Source organism: Rhinolophus sinicus, linkage group LG01 (genome assembly GCF_036562045.2).
Source record: "Rhinolophus sinicus isolate RSC01 linkage group LG01, ASM3656204v1, whole genome shotgun sequence".
Taxonomy (NCBI): domain Eukaryota; kingdom Metazoa; phylum Chordata; class Mammalia; order Chiroptera; family Rhinolophidae; genus Rhinolophus; species Rhinolophus sinicus.
The window spans coordinates 180205486-180222596 of NC_133751.1; the positions used below are offsets into that span (position 1 = coordinate 180205486).

Below are 17111 nucleotides of genomic sequence, written 5' to 3' on the forward strand. Positions count from 1 at the left end.
CGCTATTTTTCTTATTGGCAAATTGAAGACAAGCCTATCTTCCTCTCAGTGTTATTTTGAGGATTACAAAAGGTGATAGGCATTCAATAAATGTTATTTTCCCTTCCTTCCTTTAAGGTCACCGTCTTTCTGTCTTCTGTCCTTCACCTATTTCCATCTCCCTCTCTCCTTAGTATTTTCCCATTGAAAAACATACAGAGGGTGCCCCAAAAATGTATATACATTTTAAGAAAAGAAAACTATATTAAAATTGTAATACTCAATATATACCGATAACAAAAGATGAATACAAGTCACATTTGACTTCTGCAATTACAAGAGATGCTCAAAGTGGTTACCATCAGCGTCCAGACACTTCTGATTACGGCAAACTACTGCTTGAGCAACGTTGACCAAAGTGTCCACTTGTATACATTTTTTTGGCACCCCCGGTACATGATGGCATGTTATCTTTTACCTGGAATTTAAGTTGGTTCTGTATATTGTCTTTTCCATGAACATTTATATTTATAACCAGTTGGAAAGTTTAAATGTTGATATAAGAATTCTGTGCTTTGGTAGCTTAGTTAGTTGTTTGATGAATGGAAAAATGAATACTATGTGTGTTTAAAGCACCAAGAAGAGAAAGCATTGGGAATACTCATAGAATCAGTGAACAACTGAAAAAGGAGTCTCAAGAAATTTATAGCATTAGAGCTTGTGAACCTGATGTGAGACCTGCATGGGACCTACGCAGCCGCAGCTGTTCTATAGTAGGTAAATTCCCCAGGCTTCTGCTTCCGTCAGACCATGCTGCTCATTAACTTGGCTCCAATGTCTCCATGTCATTGTTAGGTCAGTACAGGTCCTAGCATTTTCTGAAGTTCCCAGTTTCTAAGATGTGATGGAAAAAGTAGATTTAACCGCACAGCTTTGTATCTACTATTTTGCTTGTGTCCACAGGAATACTGGGGCTGGCCCTTTCTTTTCTAAACTGCCAGAACATGTTCTCAATTGGCATATGTCTTTGTAAACAGTAATGATGGTGGTGTTTGAATTCTCACTTGCCAGTTGCACTGCACGATAGCAAAAGACACTTGGAAAACTAGCATTATTATTTTTCCTTAATATATTGGTGGGAATCTATCAATGTCTTTGGTTTCTATGCTCATAATCACATGCAACATTTTAAAATTGGGGGCCAGAATGTATTTTTCCTGTTGTTTCCCACCCCCCTTCTTTTTTTCTCTATTTATTCTTTATTCTATTATTATTAATATTATTATTATTATTGCTCTAATTTATTTTGGTCTCTCTTCCCTTTTAATCTATACTGTATATTTCCCTTGCTTTCAACTTTGAACCCAAGATTTTAAAAATAGGTTAAAAAAGATAATGGTTCCTTTATTTCCTTATCTCATCTAAGGATATATTTTCCAGTTTGGTGTTTTTAAAAGGGTTTCATAACAGAAAGTTTGGAAAACTTATGCAGTTGTAAACCTTAGAATATAATTTTTGGGTCAACTTTGATCTTATTCATCAGTGGGGAAAAAAAAATTAAATCTCTCACATCTAAATCAATAACTAGTGTTCCAAGGGAAATTCCAAAGTTTCACTTTAGACTTTTAAGGAAAGATAATTCCTTCAATACCAAAGAAATGAGATGTCAGGAAAAGCCTGAATCTCTTTGTTTATGACATGGTCTACTTACTTGACTTTCCTTGTCTTTTTTTTCCCCCTCTTAATATAAAATCTTTTTTTTTTATTTTTTGTCTCTCAAGAGATACTTTTACTATAGTCTTTCGGATGACTATTTTTGAGTTAGAGGAGAAATCAACACGTAGTGGCTCAAATGTGCTTAGATAAGGTGTTCATTCCTTCCAGCTTTTCATGTTTCAACTTTTGCGGGGCCTGGCATACATCCACCACCAACACGTTCTTCACAGGGACCTGAAACCTCAGAACTTACTCATCAGTCACCTGGGAGAGCTCAAACTGGCTGATTTTGGTAAGCTGCCTCTCTAGTCTCTTTCTGGGCTGTGAACAATGATGCTTTTGTGTGTACGTGTTTAAAGCATTGATGAGGCCTGGGCTTTGAAAAGTAGAGACCTGGGGAACACGATGCTTTGTGAGGTATCAAACTACTGTATAGGAAGTGTGAGGCAAGAAACAGGGAGAGAGGGGTAGCTTTTTAGGATTCCATCAAGCCTCAATCTAATCAGGTCCTAAAATGTGAGCACCTCTAGTAGCCCACTGCCATTTTTGATATAGAGACATTTGTAGAGTGAACTGTACTTGGTAGGTTTCTCTAAATCTAGGTAGATATACAGATTCTATCAGGATACATCAAGGTTACCCAGGATGGCAGGATAAAGCAGTTAACCCCAGATTGTAGGATGGAATCCTGCTGGAATGGAGGCTCCAGGACACTTGTTCCTGCTCACCTATGTATCTATATAGGTGTGACTGTATGGGTACCTGCGGCTTTTATTCCCATCAAAATAATGCAGATTTCCCCTGAGTATTACTGTATCTTTCCATTTTAGCACATATCACAGTTTATAACTACACACACACACACACACACACACACACACACACAAACACTTGTGTGATGCTTAGTCTCCTCCACTAGGCTCTAGACATTATGAAGGCAGCCTGGGTCCATTTTTGCTTATCATTGTATCCATAGTGCCTGGTAAGTGCTCAGTAAATATTTGTTGAAAAGTTGGTTCCATGTGAGCTAAGGAACAACTCTTCTCTGTTTGGCAGATGTCAGATAGTTTTACTATAGCTGCAGTACTTTCTTTTGAGATAGTAGCTTTCATAAGGACATGTAAGCTTTTAACAGACATTCATTTATCAATTCCCCACAACAGCAACTCATCTATTGAAGTTTTTTTTCCCAGCTATAGATCATGTGATTCTGTAAGATAATTAGCTGACTGACAAAATTACTCTTTTTGCAGAGGATCACTTGAAAATGACTCATCAAAGTTCCCAACAAACTAACAAATTTGAATTAGCAATCCCCACCCTTTAATTAACTGGGGATTCCTGGACTACAGAAATGGAGGCAGCCATATTAGTGTGAATTGAGTTCCAGTGCTGTTACAGAGATCCGTAATTATAGAGGTGTAAACACACTGGAAGCTTAGCTTTCTCTCATGTAACCTTCTGACCTCAGCAGTTAGAACTTGTAAGGTGGCCTCCTGGTGTTTTGGCCCAGGTTCTTCCTGTCATGTGGCCCCTCCATCCCTTGGGTATTTGCCCTAACTGCATATTTCAAGGTGGCTGCCACCTCCTTCTCATTACAGCCTGGAGGAAGGAGAAAAGGGAGGCATGCTAACCCCTCCAATAAGTGCATGACTTGGAAGTTCACACATCACTTCTATTCATATCATATAGGTAAGAATTTAATCACCTCATTACACTTAGCGGCCAGGAAGGCCACATCTAGCTGCAAAGTAGGCCAGAATTGGAGAAATTCACTTGATGTAGAGGTACACAAAGATCAAGATAGTTCAGTAGCTCTATGAAAAGCATCCAGAGTTTGTGTATTATTTTTAAAATATTGTTTGTTCAGCTAGTTATACTTTCCTTGGTAGAATATATTACTGTGGCTCTCCAGGAAAGCCCAGGACAATGAGTTCTGTGCTTCTCTCCTTCGGTCAGGTCTTGCTCGGGCCAAGTCCATTCCCAGCCAGACATACTCTTCAGAAGTTGTGACCCTTTGGTACCGCCCTCCTGATGCCTTGCTGGGAGCCACTGAATATTCCTCTGAACTGGACATATGGTAAGAACTAGTGCCAAAATAATGAAGAAAATGTGAGTCATCCTGCCCTTGAGGTTTACTTTATTATCTGTATTACATTTTTAATAATTATTCTAATGACAATCATATTTGTCTATAGGAACATAAAGTGCATTTAAATACATATCACATTTGATTTCTCCAATCATTCTACAAATTTTTACAATTAAAGAAACTGAGACTCAGAGAGGTCTTGCCCAAGGCATCTTCTGATTCCTGTACCCTTTCTACCACACTTCTCCTCCTAGCTCTTCTCTCCAATCCTTTTTGTCTTTTCTCTTTGTCCTCAGAGAAATACACATACACTTCCAAACCACACACACACACACACACACACACACACACTCACACTCACACACTCATCTGTGCATATGTGCTCTCACATGCCCAAACACAATTCAGAAAAAAGGCATAAAAACCAAGATTCAGGAGACCTGATTGTTATGGCAATTTTATTTCTAATCAATTACTCTGGATTATGTTATCTTGAAAAATCATTTATCCTTTCTATCTCTATGTCTCTCCATTTTTAAAATGAGGTTAATGAACTCTCACCATGAAGGGTTAAATGGAACTGCAGTGCGAGTATAAGGACTAGATAGATGCTGTCAAGTAGAACCACATTGTCTGGGAGGCTCTTGGATTAATGGGGTGTGGTGATGAGTGTGGGATCTCAGGCACTCATCATTCCTAGAGCAGCTATGTTATATTATCTAGATCTTATTCCTGAAATATCCCAGTCATTTGGGAGCCACAGTTAGATGTGTGGTGACCGTGTAGCTACTTCCTCAAAGGTAACAAAATATATGGACTTTCTTTAAAACCTTAAAAGGTCATATATAAACAGAAGGCCCTGTTTTAAAAAAATCAATAATAGATTTTTAAAAAATTAAACAGTATCCTAAAAGGCTAAAAACTAAGCTTTTGAATTTCCCAAAGACTTGAGACATTTTCCTCCAGTGTATCTGGAGTCATTGAATTCCCAATACCTGATGCCATTTCTAGAAGTAATACTTGCTAGTCAAAAGCCTCCCGACACTCAGTTCTCATTGCTCGGTACTGCCACTTCAAAACCTTCCATGGGCTCTGGCTTTCTCAGCTCTTAATGATCACTTCCTAGTTCTTCTTCACAGTAGAAATTTCTACTCATTATTTTTAAACTTTGTTTCATTATGGAACATTTAAAACATTCAAGAATATATATACCTAAGTGATTCTAAACCAGGGTCGATATTGCTTCCCAGGGATGTTTGGCAGTGTCTGAAGACATTTTGTATTTTCACAACTAGGTAGGTGGTGCTACTGGCAACTAGTGGGTAGAGGCCAGGAATGGTGCTAAACGTCCTATAATGCACAGCACATCCCCCCTCCCACAAAGATTTATCCAGTCCAAAATGTCAATAGTGTCAAGATTGAGAAACCTGATATAGATTAAGAAGCATAATAAAATAAGCTCTATGAACCCACCACCTAATGTAACAATTAGAACATAAAAACCAATACTGTCAGATCTACTTGTATCCCTTTCCCATCAACCTTTAATACAGTGGAAATTGACGTTTGTCTCGTATGCTAACCAAATGTCTCACCCCAATATCTTGCCATCTGCTGTGTCAAATCTCTCACATATCATCAAGTTTCCAGAAATGCTTTGCTCTATTTCTATACTCTATATTCTTTTCAACTGGGGTAAATTTATCTGTCCCTGTACCAATATCTCACTGTATTACTTTCTATAGCTTTATAATAATACTTGATATCTGGTAGGACAAGTCTCCCCACTTATTCTTCCACAGGAATATGTTGGCTATTTTTCCCCTTTGATTTTTCATTTAAATTTTAGATTCAGTGTTTTAAGTTTCATCAGAAATCCTAGTGCAGTTTTCAGTGGAGTTTCATTTAAATCATAGAACACTACGAGGATAATTAACACCTTTGTAATATTGTCTTCCAGTTTTTAAAAATGGTATATCTCTCCATGTTTTGCGTTCTTCTTTAATGCTTTTTAGTAAAGTTTTATAATTTCTCTCTAAGGTCTTACATAATTAGAGTAAAGGTCTTTGTAAGTCTATTACTATTGTTTATTGTTTCTTTTGGTTCTTGCATATGGTATCTTTTTTCCATGTGTGTTTAGTTGTTTTTGATAGTAATATACTAGTTTTTCTTGGAATTTCATTTGTGGGATTTTTTGAGGCCTTGAATGAGGTGGGTTCTCTCAAAGAGGATTTGATTCTGCTAGTTCACTATTTAATAAAGAAATTTATTATTGTATCTTACATACATGTTGGTCTGCCACGCAGACCTTGATTTCTTAATGCTATTCCCTACTAAAAAGAATTAGGGCTTTTTGAAGAAATGATCGATTCTAAGGCTAGGGCAGAGAAAGTACAAGATAGGTCAGGAATATCTTGTTGGGATGAAACATTTTCTTACAAAGTGATCAAAAAATGATTGGAATATGTCAAAAGGACACTGAAAACAGCTTGAAGAGACTCCCACTAACCAGAGCTGGTAAATTTGAGTATCAGCGTAAATAGAGTAATAGACTATAACCCGTTGAACAAAATAAGAATACATATGTCTATGTTAAAGATAGCTAGATGGTAGATAGATAAGAAAGAAAGCTTCTTATTACAGTAAAATGCCAAGTATTAACTGGAGAAGAAATGATGGAGTTAGAAAATCACTATTTTGTAATATAATAGTAATTGGTTCAAACAAGAATCACCAATGCTAAACTAGAGGGGAAAGTTTGATGAGGAATAAGATATTTACATAATCTCAAAGTACCTCTCCACAAATTACTTATTAATTACAAAGGAAAAATAGTAACTTTGTAGTGGAGAAACTTGGCAGACAGCACCTTGACCAAATGATTAACATTAATATTATCAATAAATGGAACTGACTGACATCGTGTGCCTCCTAATATGATGCACTGAGAAGGATACAATATCATTTAGGTTTTCCTGCAAAAAAAAGCATAGCCTGAATCAAATCATGAGAAAACATCAGATAAACTCAGTTTGAGAGACATTCTATAATGTAACTGGCCTGTATGCTTTAAAAAGTTTGTAAGGGAGGAAGAATTTTTTCTCTTCCCCTTAGGTTCAGTGGATGGGCCTGCAAATAAACTGATGAAAAACACATTAACAGGAGAAAAGCAGGAAATTTGATTTGATATTATGACAATAAGGGAGGCAATTTCCTAGAAAGAAGAGAAAACCCCCAAAGAAGCAGCTAGGCTTGGAGGCTTTTATACCATTCTGACAAAAGACAAAGCATTTGTAGAGAAGTGACAAGACAAAGGAAAGGGGCTTCTGGACTTTTCAGGGGCCATAAATTGCAGGAAAGTAAAGATATGGGGGACCCTAATATTAGATAAGGGTTACTAAGCAAAGATTTTTTATGTACTTTCTTCTTGGTGCCATCTCTGTCTCTGGTGATAAGGTTGTTCTCCCCTTCTGTTATGGGAAGGGTAGGAGAATAAAGGGACATCACAAGGGGAATTTATGCCCTACTTTCAGGCAGAAAGGGGAAGCATAGAGCTCATCCTATGTTTGCTTTTGCTCAGTTGCCTTCAGCTAAAAATAATCTTTATGTCAAAGTGGCATATTTTGGGGTGGCGTTTTCTGTTCCCCTGCAGGGTCAAGGATTTAAAAGGCAAATAAAGACTGAGGAACTGTCCCAGATGAAAGGAAACTAAGGGACATGCCACTAAACATGATGCAGGTCCTAGATTGGATCCTGGGGGAAATGGAGCTAAAGAACACTATTGGGACAATAGGTGAAATTTAAATATAGATTGTGGATTAGATTGTGGTATTGGATCGGTGTTAAATTTTCTAATTTTGATAATTGCACTGTTGTTATGAAAGAGAATGCTTTTTCTTAGAAAATACACGTGGAAGTTTTTAGAGGTGAAGAGTCATGGTATCAGTAACTTACTCGTCACTGCTTCAGAAAAACTAGGTGCTAGATAGATGATAGATAGATAGATATAAAATAATGAAGGGAAAATGGCAAAATGTTGGCAATTGGTGAATTTGTTTGAAAGGCATAAGGGAATTATTTCTTCTGTTCTTATAACTTTGTGCTTGAAATTATTTCAAAGTTAAAAATTAGCAAAAAATTGAGGAAAAACTTTGTATTTCACCAAAGATGGTATGAGAAGCACTGGCCTTGTAAGAAGCACTGGTCTAATATATGATCGGTGTTTGCAGTTATTTCATGTGTGTTCAAGAAGAATATATATTCTCGAATTCTTGGGTACAGGCTTTTACAAATGTTCAAAAATTCATGGAGTTAATTGTGTTATCCAAATCTTCTTTATATCATTTTCCATTTCTGTTTAACTTTTCAGTGAAAGGTGTGTTGAAATTATTTGCTATATTGTTGATTTGTCATAATTCTATCCCTTTTTGCTTCATCTACTTCGAAGCTATTTTCATTAAGGGCAAATAAATTTAAAACTGTTCATTATTCCTTCATGCACTTCAGATCTTACTTTTGGAATAACTTTTCTTTCCCTTTGAGGTAAATCTTTTAGAATTTTCTTTAGTTTAGGCCTGTTGTTGGCAAACTCTGTTTTTGTTTCTTAAGATAAACTCTCATTGTTGAAAGGTAGTCCTGCTGGGGATGTAATTCTAGATAGACAGTTATTTTCTCTCAGAACTTTGAAGATATCATTCCCCTGTTTTGTCTTCCATTGTTGCTGTTGTGAAATTTGCTTTTAGCCTAATTGTAGAGAAATTCTCTTTTAGCCTTTTTGTCTTTCTTTTGCACGTGATGTCTCCTTTTCTCTGAATGTATTTCTTTGCCTTTGTTCTTATACAGTTTTCACTATAAGGTGTCCAGTGGATTTATTTTTACTTACCCTGCTTGGTATATATTGTGCTTCTTCCAATTATGAGTTCTTATGTTTCATTAGCCATTTTCTCTTGAATGTTGCCTCTATTCCCTTCTCTCATTCTTGAGCTCCAACAAAAGATTATTAGACCACATCTTTCTATTATCCATAGCTCTTATCTTCTCTTTCATATTTTCTGTCTCCTTAATTTTCTGTGCTACGTTCTGGGTAATTTCCTCCAAGGCTAGGACTGCGTCACCCAGCCCAGTTTTTTGGCTCTCCTAAACTGTGCATCCCTTACCTTTCTGCTGCATATTCTCCATTATTCCATTGATAAGTGCTTCATTAACCATGAATAATGATGACACTTACAAAATAAAATTCAATTTTAAATTAAAATTATTAAAACTCTTACTCATTCCATCATTGTTGTTGTTTGCCCAGTAAAACTCAAAAAGTAATGTAGAAATAAAGTAGTAGGCATCTTCCATTGGGTTAACTGTATTTGTTCACTCTCTACATAATTATTAGATATTGGGTGTTTACATTGGGATGACCCTCCCCCCATTTTTTTCCCCGTTTCAGAGTGATAAGAGAGGAAGTGAATAGGGATAAGATTTCCAATTGACAAAGGAAGAAAAGGAAAATAAAATCCTATTCTGCTAGGCCATGCAATTCCATAGGGTTCAAACTGAATGCCTTTTATGAGGCAGATGACAGTGGGTGAGCTTTAGAGCCTTCGTCTTATTAAAACTAATTATAACAGGGTACTGCAAGAGCCTCTTATTCACAACCCGCCCTGGTGGGAGCAGGGTCAGTGGGAGGTCTAGAATAAGTGGTTAAATATTAGAAAATCTACAAGTATCACATATTAGTTATTCCCAGCACTTAAAACCAACGTTTTCTAATCCCACAACATATTTTCTTCAGTCTCTGCTGTCTTTTCAGACCTTTAAAGATTCCATTAGCAACTTCAGTGAGAAAAACTCAATATTTTTGGATGATTACACTGTTTTGTTTTTGTTTTTACTTTTTCATATTGCATTTAAATTTACATAACATAAAATCTACCATTTTAACATTTCAAATGTACAATTCAGTAGCATAGAGTACATTCACATTGTTGTGCAACCATCATCACTATCTATTCCCAGAACCTATCATCATCCCAAACTAAAACTCTGTACCCATTAAACAATACTTCCTATTACTCCCTCCCCTCAGCCCCTGGTAACCACCAATCTAATTTCTCTCTCTATAATTTGACTATTCTAGGTACCTCATATAAATGGAATCATAATACATTTGTCCTTCTGTATCTGGTTTATTTCATTTGCTATAATGTTTTCAAGTCTAACCCATGTTATGATAAACTGGGTTTTAAAGAAGGATTCTTTTGGTACACAAAGTCATCTATTCAAAATTGACTTCAGGAAGCTGCTGGCTTTAGGACTACAGAAAGTTGTCCCTGCCTGAGAGATTGCAGATTTCTCACTGCAAACTTCCAGATATAAACAGTGGCCCAGGTAAAAGCAAATGGAAATGTCATGTCACTGACACATACAGTATTATGTTGTTCTGAATTAATTTCAACAGTTAAAAGTGAAATACTGATTCGTTTCTCCCAACAACATTTTTATATGCTCGTTGCACCTCCAAAAACCCAAAACTCCTGAGTTGGTTTATTTTCCCAGTGATTGCCTAAGGAATTTGAGGAATCTTTTTCTCTCTTATGGAAGAATTTGTTCATGCTCAGAATAGAGAAGAGGTTAGGAAGAAAGCCAGAAAAAGCAGAAAACATGTAAGCTGTTTCTCTAACTTGACTGAAGAACCACAGTTGGAGCAATAAAATGGCCCAGTGCATCTTTCCTTTCTGGAAGGATTCACTGTTTGATGCCATCAGGTCTTTTTTTCCCTGCGTGTGAAGTTCCCCTTCATCTACATGGGCTGCCTCAAGGGTATCCCCACAGAGCAGAAATCCTCTGAGAAACCTAAAGATATGTAGGGTAAGAAGAGCCATAGGAATAAAGATTTCAGAACAAAACAGAAATAAAAGGAAATAGGAGCTGGTTCCCTATCTGGACCTGAATGTTCAGAATATTTAAAATGTTTGCTTAAGGCTAGTCTGGGGTGGGCAAAATAGATGATAGCCACATGACTTGTTTAAGAAGCAAATAAAAAAATGACATTTTATGAAGTAAATAAAAAATAAAACAGTTCTGAAGAACAAATAAACTAATAGAAAGATGAATTTTATAGTTTTTAAAGAACAATGCTACACCTAGGAAACATCTTTTGTCTTTCAAACTTAAGGGGCATAGACCAATGCATTGATATTTATGGTCTTATGGATATTCCAGGTACTAAAATATAATTGATTTAGGAATTTTGTTTGTCTTATAAGTGTTCTAAGTGCACGTATGCATGTGGCTATGCACACACTCTATAACTTTAGACTTTAGGTTTGTTTGGTGAGAAAAGTTTTAACCTCTCCTTAAATGGAGCTTAAAAAGGAAGACTCAAGAGAATGCCAATATGGTACCAATACAAATGCAAATGAAGAATTTTAACCGAATATTAGCATTTTATTCCGTAACGCTTTGTAGTCCTTGCACAATGGCATTAATCTCCAGCTTTCTCCAGCATATTTTGCATAATGTTGTACACTTGCCCAGTGGAGTAGAAGATGAAGGACACTAAAAAATTGTGTAAGAAAAGGACTTCCTTCTTGGTTCCCTACAGCCACTCGTATGAAAAGACATGAAAAGGCAACAAGCTTTTTATAAACAATGAAAGTTTTTTGAGGAGAGGAGAAAAAAGTGGACTACAGATTTAAACCTAGCAACGATTATGGTTCTGAACCTTAATTAAAATGCCCTCAGGCCTCCTAGTGGTTCCTGAGTGCCTGAGGTTTCTGGAAGGTGTTAGGGTACTGGATGGAGGGTTGGTTCAAGTTTTCAAAACCTAGTACATTTCCATTTCTATTTCATATCAATTAATAAACAATTACCTATATGTTAATGCACACACAGACATACATATATGTCACACAGACATAAATATATATATATATATATATATATATATATATATATATATATTTTTTTTTTTTTTTTTTTTTCACTTCAAAATGAAATACTTTGTGGCCTTTCAAGTACATACAGAGAAAGCATGAGGAGCAGTGGGTGGAGACTGTTTGCTGGTATTCACCAACTCAGTTTCTGAGTTGGCTTATCATGTAGTTGACCATTGCTAGCAACTAGGATGATTTTTAACCATTTGACAGTTTTCCATTACTTTTATTCTCCTCCATATATTGTTTAATTTACACTTTTTATATCTGTTGCTTTAAAGACAAGAAGCAAAAAGAACATGCATGTTTAAAAGACAAGCTAATGAGACGCTTTAAGATGACAACAATTCTAAAACTTTACCTCAAGATATTATACACCAGATTTTAAGTTACATCTATCTGATCAAAAGTCTTGTATCACATATCAAGATGTCTCTTGTACATGAAAAATCAATAGAAAGTAAATATGGTGGCCTTTATATCCAAATTGGCTTTTTTAAAATTGGGGATAAAAACAACCCATTGTTTGAGGGGAAAAATAATCTGCTTGCAAAACTCAGTATCTTTTATTTATCTTTTATTTATATGTATACGAAATTCTAAGAATAAGCCAGTTGATTATTTTAAATGCAAATCAAGTTATTACCTCATGAAAATAGTTTTTGTCTCTTTTGACATGATACAGTACAATTAAATTTCAAGTTTTTAAAAAAATAGTTTGTCCCCAAACAAGACACAAGATAAAAATTATTCTTAATTTGTTTATCAAGAAATCTACTTTCTACTACATAATCAATTTAAAGTAAATTAAATAACGTGTATCTATAGTCAGGTGGAAAAAGTAAAAATTTATCATATGTAATAAATACATATGAATAATGTTAAAGACCACATTTAAATGAATCTATATTAATATGATGATCTATAATTAAATATTTTACTTAAATATTTTTCTTTATCATGCCACACAAAAAATGTCAAGATGATTAAAGGAGTTTGCAAAATTACATGTTATCATGAAAGAGATTTAAGAGTCAAAGTATTGGACCATGGGGATAATCTCTGTAATCTGTCACCTGAACCACCTTTATCACTCAAAAGACTTATAAGAATAAAAATGTGCGTTGTTAGCAAAATAAATCTTACTCCTTACTATCCCTCAGGAATTACCCTCCAGTTCAACTACATAGGAAAGAACACTTATATTTCACCCTATTTATTCTATTTTAAGATGCACATTCTTGATGCATCTTACAATCAGTAGCATCTTACAATAGCCATCAGCCAGGCTGCAGTTGTGACTGTAGTTACCATTGCACATGTGTGAACATCAAACGTGCCAGCATCAAAACTTGCAGAATAGCCGTCAGTGACTTGGAAGAAAGTCTTGCAGACAAGAGAGCTTTTCTTTTCTTCTTTTTCTTTTTCTTTTTTTCTTAACCCCTAGGAACCGAACGGTGGTGGAGAGAGAATGAATCAAACATGTTTAGCAAGATTCTTTAAGCAGGAGTCAAAAGTAGGCTAACTCTATGTAATTGCAACGTCAGCTTAGGAGATCAGCACCAATGACTCTTAGTTCTTTAATGGATTATTTTAAGACATGCTGTGTCATCAGACTCCTGATATAGAGGACGATACCATGGATAAACACAGACATCAAAGTGTCTGAGTCAAATGCTGAATGTGAAAAAGTTTTAGAAGTACCTAAACCAATTTCTTTCACTTAATGGTCCATTTTTTGCATGTACAAGTATGACACATAATAAAATGATCTAATTAAATTTCTAACAGCCTTTTCAATAAGTATAAAAGAAATGTTATGATCATGTCATAATTTAACTTGCAGGTATTTTGTTTATTAATAGCACATACAATAATGGTGCCTCTTATGATAGCATCTTAGATTCAGTGAAAAAGAGTATTCAATTTGGAGATTCAGTACTTTTCCCTCTTCTCATAAAATGGATAGTTAATGAACTTGAATGAGTTAAAATGTTTGCTATCTACATTGTGTTTCTAAATGCTGGTTGCATTCCATTTTAACAAAGAGCTGAAGGCTCTTCTTATTTTTGGTTGAGAAGGGACTTCTCAAGACTTTTAATAGCACGTGGCTCTATTTAACTGACCTCAAAATATTTCTTGGGAGAAGGAATGCTATTAATTCAGTTTTGCATGTATGGTTTCCTTGAAAGTGTTGGATTAACTCTTGTTTCCTTTGCTAGGGGTGCAGGCTGCATCTTTATTGAAATGTTCCAGGGTCAACCTTTGTTTCCTGGGGTTTCCAACATCCTTGAACAGCTGGAGAAGATCTGGGAGGTAAGAGAAGAATTTCTGTTAGGAAGAAGAAATATCTGCATTTCAAACTTTGAACCAAATTTGCCTTAGAGACGGATGACGCAGTCCATCTGCTTTGAGATATTAAGACATATATTAAGGTTGTGGAAACTGTGGTATTTGCCACAGGTATAATAAGCACTTTGGAAATGAGTGGTCAGAAAACCTCCGGTCGTCCTGTAGCAGCCCATGAATCTACCTGCTCTCTATTATTACTGTCTCAACCTCCCTGGGCAATTTCTGCCATTACTACTTAAGCATTTTTCTGCCTTATCACCCCCAGCTCTAATTCTACCATATATTTGGCCCTGGATCTTTGTCAACTGAAGACAAGACACTAAATTTTCATAGAACTCCAATAAAAACAAGGCTTACCAAGTTAGTGTGAGAGAAGTGCAATATTTATCATGCTCCTCCAAAACCAAATTCCTCAGGTGTCAACATGCTTTTGTGTATGTGGTTCTATTTTTTTATTCGTTACTTATCCCTTCCTCGTTTGAACCATTATGTACTTCATTTTTGTGTCCCTTGTAGCTTACATGGCATGTTAGTCGTCCGTATATTTCTCTCTCATTTTTTGGTGATTTTTTAAATTGTGGTAAAATATATGTAAAATTTACCATTCTAACCATTTTAAGTATACAGTTCACAGGCATTGAATATATTCACATTCTTGTGCAACCACCGCCACCATTCATTTCCAAAATTATTTCATCATCCCAAACAGAAGCTCTGTACCCATTAAACAATAACTCCCCATCTTCCCTCCTCCTAGCCCCTGGTAACCTCTCATCTACTTCCTGTCTCTATAAATTTGCTTATTGTAGGTATCTCATATTAGTGGAATCACACAGTATTTTTCTTCTATATGTGGTTTATTTCAGTTAGCATAACATTTTCAAGGTTCATCCATGTTGTAGCATGTTTCAAAGTGCTTTAATAAACTGGAGTTTTTAAAAATCACTTTTTATCCTGGATCCTGCTCCTTTTTAAGCCTGCTTGCGTTAAGCAGGCATCTGGAGCACTTGCTAACAGCTTCTGAGGTGGGTATCTTGGGAAATATTGCCAGAGTGGGGTTTTATGTGCAGGTGAGAAAACTTGTCTTCTCTCAAACTCCTTTACAATTTTGACTTACTAGCCCCAAACTTTTGCCTGTCCAGAAATGATATAAAATTTTCATTTTCAAATTATATTCCCACTTTGGAGTCCTTCATTTATTAAAAAATAAAGTTGAGTTTATCTTTAATGCACACATAAAGGTGGTGAGGAAAACTTTAAACTTTTTAGGGAATATTGGGGAAAATTGAAAAGAATTAGTTGCCAGTATATGGAAGGTCATTAGCTCAAGATTATGAAGAAATTCTATGCAAATCAGTTTAATGCTATAGATTCATGATCCAGAAGACATTGTCTTCTGGCTAAAATAAAATGTGCTTTGAGAAATTAAAACATTTTATAGAGATTAGTCACTGCCATTTAAATTTTCTTTTGGAAACATGGGGGTTTCTTTTGGAAATATGGAAACATGGGGCGGGGGGTGGACATAGGAAAAATTGGGAAGCAGTCACAAACTAAGAAAACATTTTTCAATCCAAAAGATTTTTTTCTTCAAATTCCCCTGCAAAACAAATAAATACTATCTTCAAACAGCATCATTGGGTGCCATAACATCCTCTAAGCTGGAAGCAGCCTAATGTAATAACGACACTGGAGTTGTAAGACCTGGGTTTGAATTCTAGACACTTTCTAATTAAAAGAACTGGGCAAGTTATATAGTCGCTATGAGCTTCAGTTTCCGCATTTGTTAAACGGTGCTAGTGATAATGACTTTCTAACCTTGCTGTGAGAATTCCATGAGATCAAATGTATAACAAGCACCATGCACCAAAAGTGCTCAGTAAATATTTGCTGCCTTCCTCTCTCATATAAATTATTATTGTAGACATATTTCAATAATGTCAGGCTAAAAAGCATTTTCTGACATATAACCTAATTGTTCTATCACTTAGTATTACTTCTTGTTCACAGATAGAGGAAGCACAATTCACACTACCTAAACCTGACCTTGCAATCACCTTAACACATTTGAAGAGTATTTCCTAGTCATTTAATCAGTAAACAGCACTTTTGGGGCACTCCCCATATAAAATACTCTACAAGGTCTTGGAAGAAGTTACAAGGCATGGAAAAAAAGGGAAAAATAAGAAAAATGAATGATCTGTGCTTGCAAGTATTCAGTCTAGGTGGGGTGAAGGGTGACATATAAATAAATACATGTGAAACACATACAAATTGTGTGTGTGTGTAGGGAATTGATGTAAATTGTAATATTGAAATAAAGTGTGTTATTAGGATAGTTGACAAGTTATGAAAACTGATTTTTTATATTACATACTATCTTTAAATAATAATGCTCTTAAAAGCAACCACTTTACAGTTCTTTGTATTTAGCACAGTACTTAGAAATCGTAGAACAGAAAGAATGGGCTAGACATTTCCCAGGACCTGATGGCTTTCTAGTTATTGGTTCAACTTTCCAAGACTGGCCCTGCTGACTGGCACTGGCCATCTTTAGATGTTTTAGTTAATTCAGTAAATGAAAGAATTTGGACTTGAATCTGGACATAGAGTATCAAAACATGAGTGATGCAGCAAAAACAAACATGTCTTAACGAATCAGTTTTACAGGTCCTGCCCAGGAAGCCATGTTCTTTCTACCATTATCCTTATCACACTGCAATCAATCAAAGGGACTTTATTTTGACATTTATGACATCTCATTACAAATTTAAAACAAGTAAACATATTAGAAATAACACTGGCCTGCTGTCATGAGACATGAGTCCTAACCCCAGCACTAACTTCAAGTTATGAGGTAGAGCAAGTCAGATAACTGACCTCCCTGGGTTTCCAGGGTCTTAAATGTTACAGATGCTCCTTGACTTATGATAGAAGTTGAAAATATTGTAAGTTGAAACATAGTAAATTGGAGACTACCTGTATTTGATTTTCTGACTCCAAGAAGTTGTGACTTCTTTCAACAAAGTGTAAAAGGAATAGCG

General features: G+C 35.6%; 1 protein-coding gene across 8 annotated transcripts in view; it reads left to right on the plus strand.

The window, feature by feature from the left end:
• The window catches only part of CDK15 (cyclin dependent kinase 15), a 92772-nt gene that overhangs the window by 36864 nt on the left and 38797 nt on the right, over positions 1–17111 (plus strand). For all 8 annotated transcript variants that reach the window (XM_019726820.2, XM_074340201.1, XM_074340174.1 and 5 more), the window contains 3 exons: positions 1864–1987; positions 3655–3775; positions 13938–14031. In XM_019726820.2, the coding sequence (XP_019582379.2) occupies positions 1864–1987; positions 3655–3775; positions 13938–14031 (339 nt within the window). The remainder of the gene's footprint in view (positions 1–1863; positions 1988–3654; positions 3776–13937; positions 14032–17111) is intronic.